Source organism: Dufourea novaeangliae, unplaced genomic scaffold (genome assembly GCF_001272555.1).
Source record: "Dufourea novaeangliae isolate 0120121106 unplaced genomic scaffold, ASM127255v1 scaffold246, whole genome shotgun sequence".
NCBI lineage: Eukaryota > Metazoa > Arthropoda > Insecta > Hymenoptera > Halictidae > Dufourea > Dufourea novaeangliae.
The window spans coordinates 458,772-475,514 of record NW_015374139.1 but is presented as its reverse complement, the minus strand read 5'-3'; the positions used below and the strand labels follow the sequence as shown (position 1 = coordinate 475,514).

At 42.5% G+C, this 16,743-nt stretch overlaps 3 protein-coding genes across 3 annotated transcripts in view; 2 read left to right on the top strand and 1 right to left on the bottom strand.

The window, feature by feature from the left end:
- Positions 1–525: 525 nt before the first annotated feature.
- On the top strand, positions 526–1,744 carry LOC107191388 (dehydrogenase/reductase SDR family protein 7-like). Its single transcript, XM_015580417.1, is given in 6 exon segments — positions 526–673; positions 737–962; positions 965–1,087; positions 1,155–1,239; positions 1,321–1,481; positions 1,545–1,744. Coding segments are annotated over 6 exon segments (939 nt in total). The 5' UTR covers positions 526–529.
- A 1,430-nt stretch (positions 1,745–3,174) lies between these two features.
- LOC107191366 (transmembrane protein 11 homolog, mitochondrial) lies at positions 3,175–5,245 on the bottom strand. Its single transcript, XM_015580392.1, has 3 exons — positions 5,220–5,245; positions 4,272–4,489; positions 3,175–4,198 (listed from the first exon to the last, which is right to left on the bottom strand). Exons 1-3 carry the CDS (start codon positions 5,240–5,242, stop codon positions 3,912–3,914), a joined length of 528 nt encoding a protein of 175 aa, XP_015435878.1. The 5' UTR covers positions 5,243–5,245; the 3' UTR covers positions 3,175–3,911.
- Positions 5,246–7,187: 1,942 nt separating this feature from the next.
- The window catches only part of LOC107191400 (protein outspread), a 153,042-nt gene continuing 143,486 nt past the window's right edge, over positions 7,188–16,743 (top strand). The window contains 1 exon segment of the mRNA XM_015580429.1: positions 7,188–7,952. Coding sequence (XP_015435915.1) covers positions 7,812–7,952 — 141 coding nt within the window. The 5' untranslated portion in view covers positions 7,188–7,811.

The following is a 16,743-nucleotide window of genomic DNA, read 5'->3' as shown; positions in this document are numbered from 1 at the left end:
TTATTTTCTACATTAATCTGGTATAAATTGAAACATGACAATACTGATATATGAAACTATAGAAGATAGTAAAATTGAGAGTTGAAGATACTAAGAAGTTTATATATTTATTAAATCTTATTGTTAGATTGTAAATGCCATGGGTAAACAGATCAGGTCGATAACATCTTGAAGTCATATTTTAAAATCTTATATATATATGTATCTTTCTTATGTATCATTATCTAAATTTCCAATTAAAGAGAAAATATTAAAATACCTTGATAAAATCCTAAGTTTATCATGTTAACATTCGTGTTTACTTGCTTCTTAGTAAGTAAGGTAGAGAACGTGAATCGATAATTACGCAACCCATTCTCATGTCGTCATCTCGAAGCGGTCTATAGGTTAAACTTCATAGGTTACAATGTCTGCAAAAGCTTGACCATCGAGTGAAGATATTTTTGCAGTATTTTAAATGTTTATATCAATGATAATTGAAAAATAACAATTGTTGTATATTTATAGTAAAATAAAAGTGTTTATAAACATGAAGCAACAACCGTTGAAAGGTTGGCAAATTATATGGTGGTTGTTTAAATTACTTGGGTTTCCTATAACAATTCCCTGGATGATATACCATTTTTATGATCTTATGCAACAAAAACGGAGAAAGGCTACGCTTCGTGGGAAGGTAAATGTTGCATAAAAAATCAGCACTGTCATGTCTTAATTTTAATTGTATTTTGAACTCTAGGTTGTAATGATAACAGGTGCCAGTTCAGGATTAGGAGAAACATTAGCTCATGCTTTTTATGATTGTGGTTGCAAAGTTATTTTAGTTTCAAGAAGAAAGGAAGAATTAGAAAGAGTGAAAAGTTCTTTGATAGATACTCATCATGTATGGTTGGATTTACCACTAAAACATTATGTTACAATAATGAAATAACACCGATTCAATATTTACAATACATATTTTAGACATAATTGGATATTCTGATTAACAATGCTGGCATTTCTTATAGAGGAGAAGTTGTTACTACTAATGTAGATGTAGATATAAAAGTAATGCTTACAAATTATTTTGCTCAGATTGCATTGGCTAAAGGTAAATACTCATAAAAAATTTGGTGAAAAATGAGAAATCTTTTCTGACAAAATGATGATTTTTACAGCTGTACTTCCATTTATGATACAACAACAGTACGGTCATATAGTATGTATAAGTAGTGTACAAGGGAAGATTTCTATTCCAAATAGGTAGACATGTTTTACATTTATGTTCATAATTAGATTTTTATATCAAAGTATCTTCTAATAATTGAAACATTATTGTCTTAGATCTGCATATGCTGCCTCTAAACATGCATTGCAAGCATGGTGTGATAGTTGTAGAGCAGAATTGGCTGATCAGAATATAAAAGTTACTGTCATCAGCCCTGGTTATGTACAAACTGCTCTATCTCTGAATGCATTAACAGGAACTGGCCAGATTTATGGAGGTGAGTAATGTAGATAATGTATCCCAAATCAAACATAATTATTTATATCACATTATGTTGCAGTAATGGATAAAACGACACAAGAAGGATACTCTCCAGAGTATGTTGCACATCGCATTCTAGAAGCAATATTAAAAGATGAGAAGGACGTGGTAATAGCTACACTTACTCCAAAACTTGCAATATATTTACGAACTTTATGTCCTACGCTTTATTTTTGGATTATGCATAAGCGGGCGAAAAAGTCCGAGAAAGAAGCATAATGATTTTATCACATCATAATGCACTTTTACTTTTATATTATTTGTACAAAATTCTATATTCTCATTTTCGAGTTATTTCTCTGTATAATATTGTAGACTTTGTACATAGAAGAAAACATATATTACAATAAATTATGTTACTCATCCTGTCACTGATAGATATAGGAATTTCATACGATTTTATATGATTTTTAAAATGAAAAACAACTTTATCAAATGAAATAAACAAAATTATATCCAAACTATATTTTATTGTTATGCCACTCCATGGTGGATTATGTTTACATTATATACATTTTAATACTACGAACGTTTTAATGGAATTGAAGCAGTTTCGAATATAATATACGTGTCATCTATTACTCGAAAGTTTATGTTAAGTACGAAAATTTTGTTTGATGTGATAAAATTCCAAGAGGAAAGAGGTATTAAACATAAATTCTGGGTAAATACAAAATAAATGCTTGAAAATGCTAAACACTGCAATTCTTTCAAGTCATAAATGACACATAACAATGAACCTACTGACACACACAGTTCATTAAAAGTATGACTTTAGTTGTTATTGATGTTTTAATATATATCCTCTCGTTTGTTACACCTACATAATCACTGTTATGTCATGAGAAATATTTGGCTAGTAATTGAGACATTTAGAGTGTCACATATGTAATGTATAGTGATTGGTATGAACTCTGTTGTCATGGCAGGATTAATTAATACATCTTTGTGTGTATTTTATTTATCAGTAATGTCTCGAATTTTCATATAATTTTTCGTACTTCTATTTTAAAAATTAATTGACGTTACTCTAATTAAAAGTGAATATAATGCAAACACATACTTGTGCATGTGACTATAATGAAGTATGTGTTTGTAGCATAAAAAAAACGATAAATAACATGTAATCATAATATAGATAGATTTAATTCCGAATTCATTTGGAAACAACAATACACAAAAACAGAAAATTTCTTAAATTTTACTTGAAGTATTTTGTGTTCTGACTTTATCTCCTTCCTTTTTCTGATCATTATGTTTTAACAGCAGCAATAAGTAAGTAAACGTTACAAAGCACAATTTCATACATAAATTTTTATATTTTTGTATGTCTTAAAAATTTGTATACAGTACTTAGCATCCTCAAAGTAGGAGATTTTATTTTACTTGTGATGTAAGTGGCAACCTTTGTGCTATGGCTGTTATACAGCTATACAGTAATTGAAAAAGATGTTGCTTAGTTTTCACAGTTTATTGAAAAGATTTCAAATGCATTATCTATTCTTAATCATCAGTTAAGTCTCTCATATAAGTATGTACAAATAGATACAAGAATTTATTCGTGTATTAATGAACTGTAAGTTATTCCAGAAGGTTTTCTCATATTGAATTATTTTATATGTACTTTTTTTTATGTTTCATGTGTTTGTATATTGCGTAATGCGAATCTTATATAACTGATAAAAGGTTTGTGGATTATACCAATTATCATGTTTGCCAAAAAAATATGATTAAAAATAATGCATTCCGAAAAATGTTTCACAAGAATATTATTTTTTGAACATGGGCTTACACCTTCAGGTGAGAAAATCTAGACAACATTCTTTGTAGTAAATCATATGCAATGTTTTCTATCTACTTTATTTACATTCTAAAAATATATAGTTCTAAATCCAACTTTCCAGGTGTGGTTGCAATTTTGTATATTTCTAAGAACACTTATACCAGTAGTTTCACTTAAGTGATCGTGTGAATATGCTCGTGTCTTTCTTTGCATTAAAATTAACTGTGACAATAGAATCAACAAGATGGAGATCATAGAGTAACAATATGGATTTTTAAGAAACATCACATATTACGACGAAAATATTCATAGAACAGGCTCCTCTTTTGTACATCTTGTTATGCATTCCCCCTTCTAGTGTAAAATCAGCATTCACCTGTGAGGTAGTGTCAAAAACATAAAAGAAATATAAACACTGAATGAAAACAGATCCTTCATGTGGCTCAACAATCTCCATTAATATATGCAAAAACGTATCTGTATTTCTTTTTGTAATTCACAGAGTTCTATCCTAGGCCTTATTACGATCATCTACAATACATCGTATGGCCTACCTTACTGCTTTTTACAACATAGTTTCTTGCATTCCAAATATGAATCATTTCATTTAAATGCCTGATACACTCTCCAGGCACTGATGCTGAGTGCTACCAATGTAATGGTTGTATGAAGAATTCTTCTTCGTGTATCATCTTTCCTTACAAGGAAAGTGGGGGATGAAGGGCCTAAAACGGCTAACAATTCTACGTGTGGTAGCTTACTTGTGTCAGTTTCGACTTGATATTGGCAACAGGGATCAAACTGCCATGAAACAGTATAAAGTCCCCAGGATATTACAGATATGAAACCTAGTGGACCACAAATATAGGGTCGGTCAACCCATATCAAACCTGTAAAGTATGTCATAATATGTTATATATAAATAATAAACCTGCTTTTATAGCTGCTTTTATGTTTACAAACCTGCGGTTATAGCTGCAAGGCCTGACAATGCTGCAGTCTTGTGAAGGCAGTTTCCAACTGCTATCCATCTGGAGGTTTCATCACCTAGTTTAGATGGTTCTATAACAATTAAACTGCATTCTGATTCCAGTGCTCTCTCTAACTCATACTCAAATGTTTCAAGTGCATTTTCATTATCATAAACCTCCTTGATGATGACAACATTAGAGAGATCATCCCTGTAAAAAATTTGTACTTTAATTGAGACATTTTTCTGTACATGACTCATAGTTGTTGTTATGTATAAATATTATTCATTCATTGATGATCCTATAAACGTAATAATAATTCTATTCCAATCGCACCTATACATTTGTATTATGCTTATTAATACTTTGTTTGCAAGATATTCACATATATCTTTATATTAATTTGAATTAATCTCTATAATTTTTACTACAAATTAATTCTTTTGTGCGTTATGTAAGATGTTGATTGAAACTAATCAGCGTCACATTTGTTTGAATACACGTAAGTTCGTAAGAGAGAAAACAATATTATCCTTGCCGTTTCAACACTCAAGTAGCAATTTATTAAATTGCGGTGAAATTCGATGGACAATAAATACGTACTTCAATGATCGAATATTCATAGCGAAATTGACAGAAGCTCCCAAAAGTACAAGAAAATAGTAAACGAAACATAGAAACTTCGTATCGTTATCGATATGAAACTGCTTCCAATCTCATCTCGAGATGACAATTTGCTGGTTAGTAAAATATTCGTGTACATGTAAGTAGCAAAGATTGCAGAAGATTAATCTTTTGAAGTATAAAGGGTGAGTACGAGATTAATTTTATTTCAGAGTAAATATTGTATCATTATTACGAAATTGCGTCGCGAATGGTGAAGCTAGTTAGAGGCATTAGATCTTGGATAGAAAGCCGAAAATAATTTTCGCCTACGAACCTGTCACCAGCTTCATCTACCATCTTTACAGTCTTCCAAACACTGGAACGTCGGTCTGGATGAACCGGAAGAGAAATCTCGAACATTGAACCGGATGCAAAAATCAGCTGATTCATTCAAGCGTTCATTTGACTCGAGTTGTCTTTTATATTCCATGTTTGTTCGAACGTTTACTTTTGCAAAAATAAGAAACACTTTCATTGTCTTTCCTCAAAATTTGTGCCTAAAACCGGTAGATTGTGTAAGTGTTTCACTCTGAAGATACGATACTAAACTTCACAGATTTATTATCTTTACATCCTTTATACATTTCCGGATAGGCTGACGTTAAACAATGTTTTTTTCTATCTTCTAGTAAACTTTTGGTTATAGAAAAAGGCTTTCATTTGAAAGTAATTTTGTCAAGAGTGTATGCACCATTGTAATTTTAATGTACATTGCATTAATTGGTATAACGAAACACTCGAATCGTATTTAAATATTCAAACATCGTGCGTTTGTTATTTAAATAACAAACTATCATTTACCAATTACCAACACTTACTTATGCATCTCTGTAAACTAAGTTCCACATAAACTAAACAATTTTGCAATGTGATATGTGTGTGTTAACAATTGAAAAGGATTCTATTGTATTGACGTGTCCGCATTTCCAATAAATTATACGAAGTGGTTGTAGAAGAATCATCAAAGATGTCGCCAGAAAAAGCTTGGCGCGTTACAGTACAAAACTTTGTATTTTCATTTACTAACAGACTTCCCTATAGTAATTTCAATTTTTTCGAGTAGCTGCGTTTCATCTTTCAAATACATTCCTAATAATGTATTCAAGCCTAAATATTCCGTAAATACACACGTGTGCAGTTAAAGGAGATTTTACAAAGCAGCAATCCATGAGAATTTCATATTTAGTTCCTTGTTGAACAGTTTAGGGGGAAGGTATCCATACGCTTTGAATTCCTGTTTCGTATTCGTTTGAATTAAAAAAAAAACCGCGCTAGTTCGTGCAGCACAACGAAATAACGCGGGAAATGGGTAAGAAAAGAGAAACGCTTAATCGCATGTTGAAATCCTTACGCCGGGCGGCGCGCGCGCGGCGCTGTATTTCGTAGGCGGAGGAAGGGACTAGTTGCGCGGCGGCGTAGTCCAGGGTTCTGGGTGTGCGTGCTGCGGTCGATCGAGCGAGAGTGAGCGCTGCGGACGGCATAGAGGCCGAGTTAAACGGGCCAGATCGCAGATGGACGTCCGCGGGAGCGTTCTGTCATGGAGAGCGCGACGCGACGTGTTGTAAGTGTGCCCGAGTGTCGTCGTCGTGGTCGTGGTCGTTGCCGTAGTCGTCGTGTGTGCATCGTTTCGGGTCGCATCGTTGGATTATCGCAGTGACAGTCGACAGAGAGACAGGCGGATCGTGGTGCTCGTGGTGCTACTATCAGGGTACATCGTGAACGGTGCTAGCCGAATAATTACATCGTAGCCACGTCCCCCTGGTTCCCGAGACGGGTTCTCAAGCGGTGTGAGCAGTGGTCCTCCATCGATCGACCAATCGGACGCACGTGTGCGTTCCACCGCCGTCTGGATTCGTCAAACAATCGGATCGGATCGGTTGAACAGTGCTGCTGGTGACACACGTTAACCGCGTACGGTGCACGCGAGTGTCTCTCTGTTAATAGAACTGTGGGATTCGGGGGTGTCTGTCGGGGGTTTCATCCACGTGTTGCTCAAGACCGGGTCACCGGGGTAAAAGATTGTCAGCGTGAAAGACGAAACAGGGTCGAAAAGGAACGGGGAAACGAGGACAGAAGAGAACAGTCACCTGCTTGTCGTATTCGGAACTGACCGAATCCGATGTCGTCAGTGGGTACACACGACGCATGTTTCCGGTCCGCCGCGTGATGTGTGTGTGTGGGTGTATGTGAACGCATTGTAAACACGGTCGACGCACTCGTATTTATTACAAAATCCCGACTGTATATATCCGTCGTCGCGCATTCAACCTTCCTTGAAGCTTGTGTATGTAAACAGAAATCGAAGTTGTGTCGTTCGACGCGTATCTCTGCTCGCGTATTATCGGCGCGCACGTACAATAACACTTGATAGGATTGAGAGTGTGATCGGAGGGTTCGATAAATCGAATAGAATCGATCGCGAGTCACGGGTGAACAAGAAACGCGACACGACAGTTTGAGAAGTGTGATCCTCGCACGGAACGAGAATACGAAATCCTGTTAACCCGATCCGTTAACGTAACGGGCACAGAAGGAATAGTGGCCGGGGACTGCTCGGTGGCGCGTCGTCCTCGCTGCGCGTATACCAGCCGTAAGAACGGAGGTACGGAATATCACGCGTGTGGTTAAATAAAAACGGGTTAGTTCGGTGTTCGCCGCGGCGAAAGGTGTGATAATATACCCACGGTGTTCGTGGACGCAGAGGGGGGACAGTGGGAAACGGAATAAATAAATCGAACGACGTTTCGCGGGGAATCGATTCATCGGTTCCGCCGCGACGCAACCAGGCGGGTGGGAAGTGGGCGGGTGAGTGAGAGAGAGGTGAACGATGTTGTCCGGTCGTCGCGGTTAATTCGCACGTGTCGCGATGTCTGGCGGCACGGCGGGCGTCCGTGGCACCGGCGCCGAGTGCAGGAAGTTCGCGCCGAACATATTCAACAAGAGCAAGTGCAGCAGCTGCTTCAAGCAGAAGGAGGAGCACAGCGCGGAGGCTCTGGAATGCAACAGGGTGAGTTTTGCTTGATGGACTCTAGTTGTCTCTCTCTGTTCGCGTCCGCGGTGTGCGTGCGTGCGTGCGTCTCTGTTTCCGTCTCCCTCGCTCCGTGGCACCGCGGCTCGTCCCCTCTCTATCCGTTACACAGGCCGATCGTACCTGTGCGCCGTCCTTGTCCAGCTCGCAGGACTGCTGCGTATACCCGGTCCATCGCGACCGGGCATTATTTTCTCTTTCTTGCTCGCCCTCGAATTCCTTGGCCGCGCGTCCGTGATCGCGGGACCCCGGGCTCCGGGAAGGACGAAGGTTCTGTCGGGAGGGGAACCTCGGGATGTTATGTAAGGCGGAAAGCCCCGTAACCGGTGAACGCGATTAGTGCACACGACGCACGACCGCGGAATCATTGCTTTTCATATCTGTCTGAAATCTGTTATCTGTGTGTGACTTATAAAGGTTGTGTTTTTGTATTACACGAAATTCACGTAACAGTAAAATATTGTATCATAGAGTCGAGTTGAGCTGAATGAATAGATGATCGTATGAATTTATGGTAATGTGCAGTGGTTTAGGTCCAAAAGGTTTATTCCTTTTTTTTTTATGAACGATATATCTCGTGGAAAACGAGTAAAAGGATCATAACGTGCATTTCAAACAATCGTTCCGTTAAGTTATAGTTTGCCGGGTCGTTGAACTCGCTTCGAGGAATATACAGTTCATTTCAAGAGCACGAACATGACCTTGAAGTGTCCTTGGTGTTTTCCAATGCAAATATCGAGTAGGTTCGCATCGTAAAGTTAATCGCGATTATCCGATAAAAAAAAACAGTCGTAACGATTAGCGGTTTATAAATAAACACGCGTAAAAATACCGTCTTTACGTTCGGGGATATAAATACGAGGCGTATAAGCGCCGGAGAACGTTCCTTTTTTGTTTTTATTCTCTGAAAAAAGAAAGAAAAAGAAGAGAGGAATGTTTATCGCACGGTTTTCTTTCTTCCCTCGTGGTTTTTATTTACAACGGGTCCCGGCGAGCCTGGTCGATGAACAAAATTGCCTCGTAAAAGGCCGGGTGGCAGAGGGAGGGGTGTAAAATAAAAGCGTTAAAAATCAATTCACGCTGTGCGTATCGTACGGTACTGCCGAATGGCAGCAACTCCGAAATGGTATATACATATGTTAATATCACGGAACGGTTCTCCGTTTAAAGTCCATCCGATAAGACGATATTGTCCCCTTTGTTTCGACTGGCTCGATCTTCTCGCGTTTCCTCGATCTTTCACGATTGTCCCCCTCTCGAGTCCCTTTGTCTTTTTATTCCTATAACCAAGGTTCACCGTTTGGGCAGATTCTTAACGCTGCTATTTAGAATGCAGTACATTTTACTGTTCAGAAGTTGGGATTTTTTCTTTGTATTCACAACATCGTCTCTTTACTTCTGGCAGCTTTCTTGAAAATCACTTATCCTACGATTATGGCTCACACACCGATAAATTCTTAAACATTCAAAGCATAGTCGACTCCCGTGAGGTATCGTAACTCAGAGGTCTTTCCAAAACTGTTTGGGCGCCCTCCGGTTTGCGATCCTCTGTCGCCGCGCACGGCTCACGATCTCATGAATCACGTTTTATCGAGAAGGTTACGGAACGGTCCCCTGGGCGAGACTTTATACTTCGTCGGGATTTTTTTCATCCGGAGCGCCGCCGCGCCACGGGGCGATTTCGTGAGCGCACAATGGGACACGTTCCTCCGCCCCCTCCTCCGCCCCCCAACGTTGGTTGGTTCGCTCTCCGTTGCAAATTTCGGAATGTCGGCAGCCTTGCGACCTGTTCCCGGTGCATTCCAGCCGTCTTCTCTCTCCCAGCACCCCTACAACAGGGCCCTTTCGAGAGTTGTTAGCTTGTCGGCTTTCGCCTGGATGCGGTATCTCTCTGTATCGGTTTATTCACCGTTTCTCTCTCTCTCTCGCTACCTCTCCCTGTGTTGGTCTCTACCCTCTTTTCCTCTCTCCTTCTCTGTCTTTCTCCGCTGCCCCCCCCCCGGTATAACCGCAAATAACGAATGCATACGCAATCCAACCTTTCTTTGCTCCTCGGTCGCACGGTTCTTCGTCCCGTGGCTCGTAATTTGACGAGGAGAGCCACGGAATCGAAAGGAATTTGACCTTTTACAATCTTTCCTCGCGGCCCTCCACAGGCGAATCAGTTTCTTCTACAGGCTTAAACGATCGTTTTCTCGCGAAACGCGTGCGTGCGTCCTTGGTTCGATTCGATCCGACATCATCGGGGATTTGAACCATTGTCGGTGACTATAATGCCCTTCCATCTGAACATTGATCGTAGAACGGAAACCGCGCAGCGACCTCGACAGAACCCAATTTCCCACCTGAAATGGGATTGTTTTCGGAGCACCTCTTCTTTTCCTGTCCAAAAGCCTCGAAACCATCGCTTCATCGAGATTCTCTGTTAACGATCCATTGCGCAACGGTTCGAACGCTTCCCTGATTACTCTAAATCCTGTAACCTGAAGGAGGGAGAGGGGATAAATGCTGAAGCTCGGGCAGAGAGTCCGTTTAGTTACGATTTCCGTGTTACCCACGGCCCCCGAACTTGATTCTCTCTCCCCTTCCCCCTTTTTAATTCCTGTAATCGACGGCTTCCCGGTCCGATTCGTTCCCCCTTTGCACTGTGAGAAAGTGATCAGAATGATGCGCAGCCGTGCGTCCGGATCCGAACGAAGGACGATCCGACATACAGGGCCGAGAGCTGCGTATATACATATACACATGGGGGGGGGGTGGGGTGGGGGGGGGGGGGCGAGAGAGAGAAGGGCCCGCGGGCCACGGTGTGCCTGACCAGCCATTATCGGTCCGCGGCTCCGTATTTTCTGTCCGATTACTTCTTCGTGAGCGCCTCGGTAAGTGGCCTTCGAGAAATAATTTCCTGGGCCTGTACCCGAGTTGGGGGGATGGTCCAGAGGAGGGCTCTCTCGGGGCCCCTGAAATTTTGATCCGGTGAAACGATCTCTTACGGTACCGGTCCGCCACGGTGAACACGTTCCTCGCGAGCCTCGAGAGAGATACGCGTAGTTACGTGTTTTCGCTGTCGATTATAAGGTTGGCATTCTGATGCACGCGACCTCCGACGAATCCTGCCTGGTATATAGGTACACGTCTCAATTTTGTGCCCGTGACGCTGGTTAGCGCTCTGGATTTTGTTTCGATGAGTGGAGGACCTACGTGGGGCTAGATGAGTACGTTGGGACGAAGGTTCCAATAACTTTTCTGTAAAGGGTGCTGTTCTGTTGAGAACGTGGAGTTGTTTCTTGTTAGTTACGTTAGTCGAGTGTCATTCTGTGTTGCTATATGTGCGCAGAGCAGTTACTTAAAAAAGAGAAATCAACTCGAATTTGGAATTCCTGATGTACCAGAAAACCCTACCGACGAAGTTTCATTAGATATAATGGTACCTATTCCACCGTCCAGAAGATATATTCTCGTTATTCAAGATCACCTGGCAATATACGTTACTTCGATACCAAGACGAGAGAAACGTTTCAGAAGACTTGGAAAAATTTAGTTACTATTGAATATTTACACTTCACACTTTAATACTTCAAAGTTATCTGCTTCGAGAACGATATCCAGGCGTTAGCCGAAGCAATAACCGCACTCCAGCCACCTCCGTGTACGTGGGGCGTCGGGTTAACTTCCGGAGGTTATAATTTAACGATGTCGCGTTGTCGAAAAGAGAGGGGCGAGATGGCCGTTTCGAGGAGGCGCGAAGGAAGGTATCGAGATCGTCGAGGCGATACGTCATACGCACACCACGGCGGATAACAGTACTTCGCTTATGGCCGTGGTCGTAACCAAAGTAAATATATGCGGCTAACAATGGACAGGTTACGCTTGACCGGTCGGCAGAATTATTGTCCGAGCTCAGGACGGGACACGAGCATGCTGCGGAGGAGGCTAACAGTTGCCCAGTCCACGCCGCCGGGACGAACCCAAAATTCTTGCCGCGATGACCTTCTGCATACTGATGCCCTTTAAAACGGCGCTGTATCACCCGGCAGGCTTGTTTCGCGAGTTAACGTTGCCCAGACATGCGTGAAAATTGTCTGTATTGTATTTTTAATTCAAAAATCATTTTCCACATGATTAATGAACTATAAGATCATTGTTGTAGTTTCTTATTGTAGTACCTAAGAATCTTCGCTAATCTTTTCATTTCATTAATTGTTCAGCTGACCAATTAAATTTCTCTTTTGATTGGTAAGCAATGAACCGGAACATGACCAACCTCAATTATATTAGAGGAGTACCACAAGACACGCACCAGTATCAGTGTGTCTTCGACCCCCTGATGAAGCTAGCTGCAATGCTTGCGAAACGTTGGGAAAACAATTCCACAAGGACACGGCTTACACCCAAAAGCCTCAACAATGAGATCTTTTCATTTGTTTTAAAAAAAAATGAAAAGTGTCTATTGTGATTTTATTCTTTACAGTGCTTTTCAGGATGATATTGTGAAATGATCATAGTAAAATCACATAATTTTTCATGCGCTTCGTGTTGACTGTTTGTTTCCGTTGAAAAGAATGTCGATCCTCCTAGCCTACCGTCAGAGGCTGTTCATATTTTCATGACAGTTGCCTCGTCGTTCTATCTTCCCTCGTTCCGTTGTTAAAAACACTCGAACATCAAGTATGGAAATCAGAATTACACGTCTCCAGTTTGTACCACGGGTCACACAACATTCGTGACAGCCATTCGCGTCGACTATCTTCAATCTGGCCCAAGTTTAGCCACTTCGTAGTGCGCGTGATAATCTTGCATACGTCCGTGCCGCGTCCTCTTCCTCTCCGTTACACGCTTTAGTCCGATGAAATATTGGACAAATCCGCCAACTCGAAAACCGACTCGTCTCCATACTTAGAACGGACACGCCTGGGCACGAAGTAGCTCCACGGTTAGGATCTCGCTGAAATACAGATACGAGGAGGAGGACGTGTTAAAGCGAGCCGCAAGAAACTCCGCTGCGAGGTCTGTCCTCCTCCCACGATCAGATGGGGGCCGAGTGTGTCCGCCTTGGGAACGCGGTGGCCATTTCTTCGACGCGTTGGTCAGCGCAAACGCCGAACAGGTATTTGAAGCCCCTTTTTTGCGATGTCGCCACGACACGACCTTTCTGTGAAGCGCGTGATGGCCTCCGACAACGATCTCTATCGCCTGTCCGTAAGATCATCAATAATTTGTCGTGACTCCGGTGAAAACGATGAGTCCTTTTTCTTTTTGTTTCTTCAAATTTATGCCCCGACTCGTTGTATTGTCGACGTAGCAGCGGATAAACAGCCTTGTGCCGGATAATCATCGAATTATAAATTGTCCCGAGTGATGCGTTCGATCGTGTCGAGCCTACAGGAGACGATACGTTAGGGTCTTCGAGTAATTGCGATGGAGCAAAAAGCATCTTAGAACTGCTTGTTGTTTCGGTGTGTCTTGTTAGCTTTTCGAAACTCTGGGATTCTGATCGAGCCAGGATTTGATTTCAATCTAATGTGTCGTCGAACCTAGAATCGGACATCCAGAAGGTTCTTCAGGGACGGGGAGCAAGAAGAAAAGAGAACCTAGAGCGACGACCAGGTAAAGTCCACCTTCGGGACGAACTCCTCCGAGATGACCGCCGGTTACGCAGAAATCGCGTTACCAGGAACGAGGAGTTCTCGTTAAGAGGAACTCCGTAAATGTAAACTCGACTGGTTTTACAGATCGCTCATTGACGGAGACGCATCCCTCGGTTTTCCTGGAAATAACACGGTCGCGAGGCCATTCAGAACGTTTTTATTTTCCATTAAGAAGCACCTGTTTCCTCGAGTGAAAATATTCGAGATCCAGGTAGCCAGACGTTGTCTATGTCGTCTGACGATTCAATCCGCTATCACTGGATCTTCGATTCTGATTGTACGCTATATTCTACTCCCACGTTGGTAACCGTTGGAGGGGATTAACCTGTAAAACTGTGACACTATCGACAGAAAGTAAGAATCCACATTTTTCGATAGAACAGTAGCCTGGCCTAGGGGCTTGACGATAGGTCATAAACGGTATGACACAGAATTTTCACTCGATCGATCCAAAACCCTCACTGGCCTTCCGAGAGATACCTCTGGATCAGCCGGAGGCGATCAACGATCGCGTTTTCAATGAAGTCCTTATAAAGGAACGGAGCAACGTTGCTTCTATGGTGAAGCCCTGGCGACGGAGGAGGAAAAACCTTCGATTCGAAGGAAAGGAGAAACGGTGGCCTCTCTGTTTCCCTTCTCTCTCTGACTTCCCAGATTCGATTAATCGCCTCAGGCGTATCGATCGCTGGATGAATGCACCGCAAGGGAGGCCACCGACGGTGCTCCATTCACTAGGAACGACGCCGCACCGGGAGCTTTCGTTGAGCTGTTACGACCGCTTCGGCTACCGGGGCGTCTTTCTCCATCTGTCCCGCGCGCTGCGTACACCGGTGTGTACCGTTACAACTGGATAGGCCCGGCTTTTACGATTTTCCGCGACAGTCTTTTTGCAGTCGCTGCGTCTCTCGACTTGGTGTGTACGGGGGAAGCCGTCGACCGATCGAGAGCAACGATTCATAACGACCCGAGGCGACCGAATGGCTAGGATTGTCCTGTGGGGGATCCACGAAATCGAAGAAAGCCTTGGGGTACAGTCTATAGTAGGATATTCTTTTGGATGTTTGTACATACTCTGCGAATTGTACGAGAATTTTGGAGAATTCGAATTTATTCCCTTGAAACATTGATCGGATCTTAATTATCCTCTTCGGGACTCCTCAACTAGACTTGGAAATTTTTACACCAGAGATAGTTTAACCGAAGGGGGCGCTAAACAAAAAAGAACTTCGAAAAGGGGGCGGTGAGTCTAAAAAGTTTGGGAAGCTATGGTCTACATCAATCGCTTTTGCTCCCACGAGTAAGTAGTTCCACGAATATGGGACTGTCCCTGTTTGTTTATCCAGTAATCAATCTACAAAAAGGTCAATCTAACGCTTATCTAAGATGCATATTTTACGATGCTCTCGACCAGTCTCCGACCGACCCGTTCCAGCTCGATTTCGAAAAATCCGTCTAGAGATCATCGAAGAACTGGAGTTGAAAAAAGCCCTGTTGGTTCTCGTAGTCATCCATCTTTTCCAGGAGAGACTCACAAGGGTGCACCCCGTCTCGGGCCGCGTAGATCGAGCCGTGAGAGACATCCTTTCGGAGGACCCAGGGATGATTGATGACGATAGAGTACCATGAAGAAAATAAAGCAGCGTCGTCTTGTTCGGGCGACATCCTCTCTCTACCGAACGGGGGAAGGGGGCGATCATCGTGATATTTTCGCCTCCTGGTTGCTCGCGCGTCGTCACCACCGTCGCAGTCGCCGTCGCTATTTATCCTCCGTGAACGTTCTTCTTCTCCCGCTGACCACCGGCAATTAGCCTCTCACGGTCACGACAAGGACATCCACTTCTTGATAGGCTAAACACAGGTCGGCTACTCTATGAGATATTGCCTACCGAGATCGAGTGGGGGGTGGGCGGTGGATAATTTCTGGATCGTTGCGGATCGATCCTCCTCGAGCCATCCACTTCGTTCACGGGAAGTCCATTGATGGATCGCGTCGATTGAGCTCGATCACGAGCGACCAAGCTGTTAAGAGTTTAGTTTTAAGCTTAAGGAATTTTCGAACTGATGCGTTTAACGCTTTGGAGTATGTGAACATTCTTGCGATTAGGGGTCTCTTTAGGATCGCAGAGCAATCGAATCGGCTCGCGAAATATGTAAATATCGGGGGATAATAACTGGAATGCGGATGGTTTATGCATTTATAACATCCTTTAACTTGGAAACTGCAATTAAACGAAGATATTAATGAAGTTACTACTACGTCATCCGACATCAGAGTCGATAATACTGAAATAACTCGTAATACACCGAAAAATTTCTGATACGAGAACGAACCGGAATCTTTCGGGCCACGTGTGTTGTTTTTGTTCCCTCTGTTGTTGGACAATTACTCGAGCGTAGTCGGGACGGCACGAATCGAATTCGCCGTGTTTTGCATCGTCCCTCCCACCCCTCTACGCGAGCTATCCAGCGATTAATCCGTTCTTTACGATCCTGAGCCGCGGTTTCATGCGTTCGCGGAACACGTGCCGCCACGAGGAATAATCGTACATTTATGCCCGGCCACGTATTGAATAACTCATCAAGACAGAAACCGCCGCTACTATAACCGCTTCTCCTCCTTCCTCCCCTGGTGCCGATTTATAGGTCGATGGAAGTTCAATCGGGCCCAGCACAGATGGGAGGGATGAATTGAACGCACATAACGTAGTGCCAGATCTTGAGACTTCTCCTTGATATCATACAGGGTGTCCCAAAAATATGGGACTATTCGCAACATGTATATTCCGAGACTTAAGTTGTACGATCAGTTGTACGAAAAATCGGTATCGTCTATGGGACGTTTTAGGGTTTATGAGTCTACTACCCTCTGTATCGATAATAGTGTCTTCACCAGGCGTTGAAGTCACCAGGAACACTGATCTATCAGACGACTCAGTTCTCTGGATCGGCTTCGAAGAGAAATTAATATTTTCCCATACTGCTGGTCTGAGAATTGAAGGTTAAAGCGTCTACCCGAGTTCATCGGCGATTCGTGAAAACGATTAGAAACCACGAGTTATTCTCTGCCCGTCTGTAGTTGTGGGAAGAGTCATCTCGGCGGATAGGTCACTTCCAGGATCATAAAA

Excerpts from the sequence above, each read along its gene's own strand:
- LOC107191366 (XM_015580392.1), bottom strand. The coding sequence starts at position 5,242 with ATGGTAGATGAAGCTGGTGACAG. Across the intron at positions 4,490-5,219 it reads GTAGATGAAGCTGGTGACAG|GGATGATCTCTCTAATGTTG; the intron begins GTTCGTAGGCGA and ends AATTTTTTACAG. Across the intron at positions 4,199-4,271 it reads CCTTGCAGCTATAACCGCAG|GTTTGATATGGGTTGACCGA; the intron begins GTTTGTAAACAT and ends CATACTTTACAG.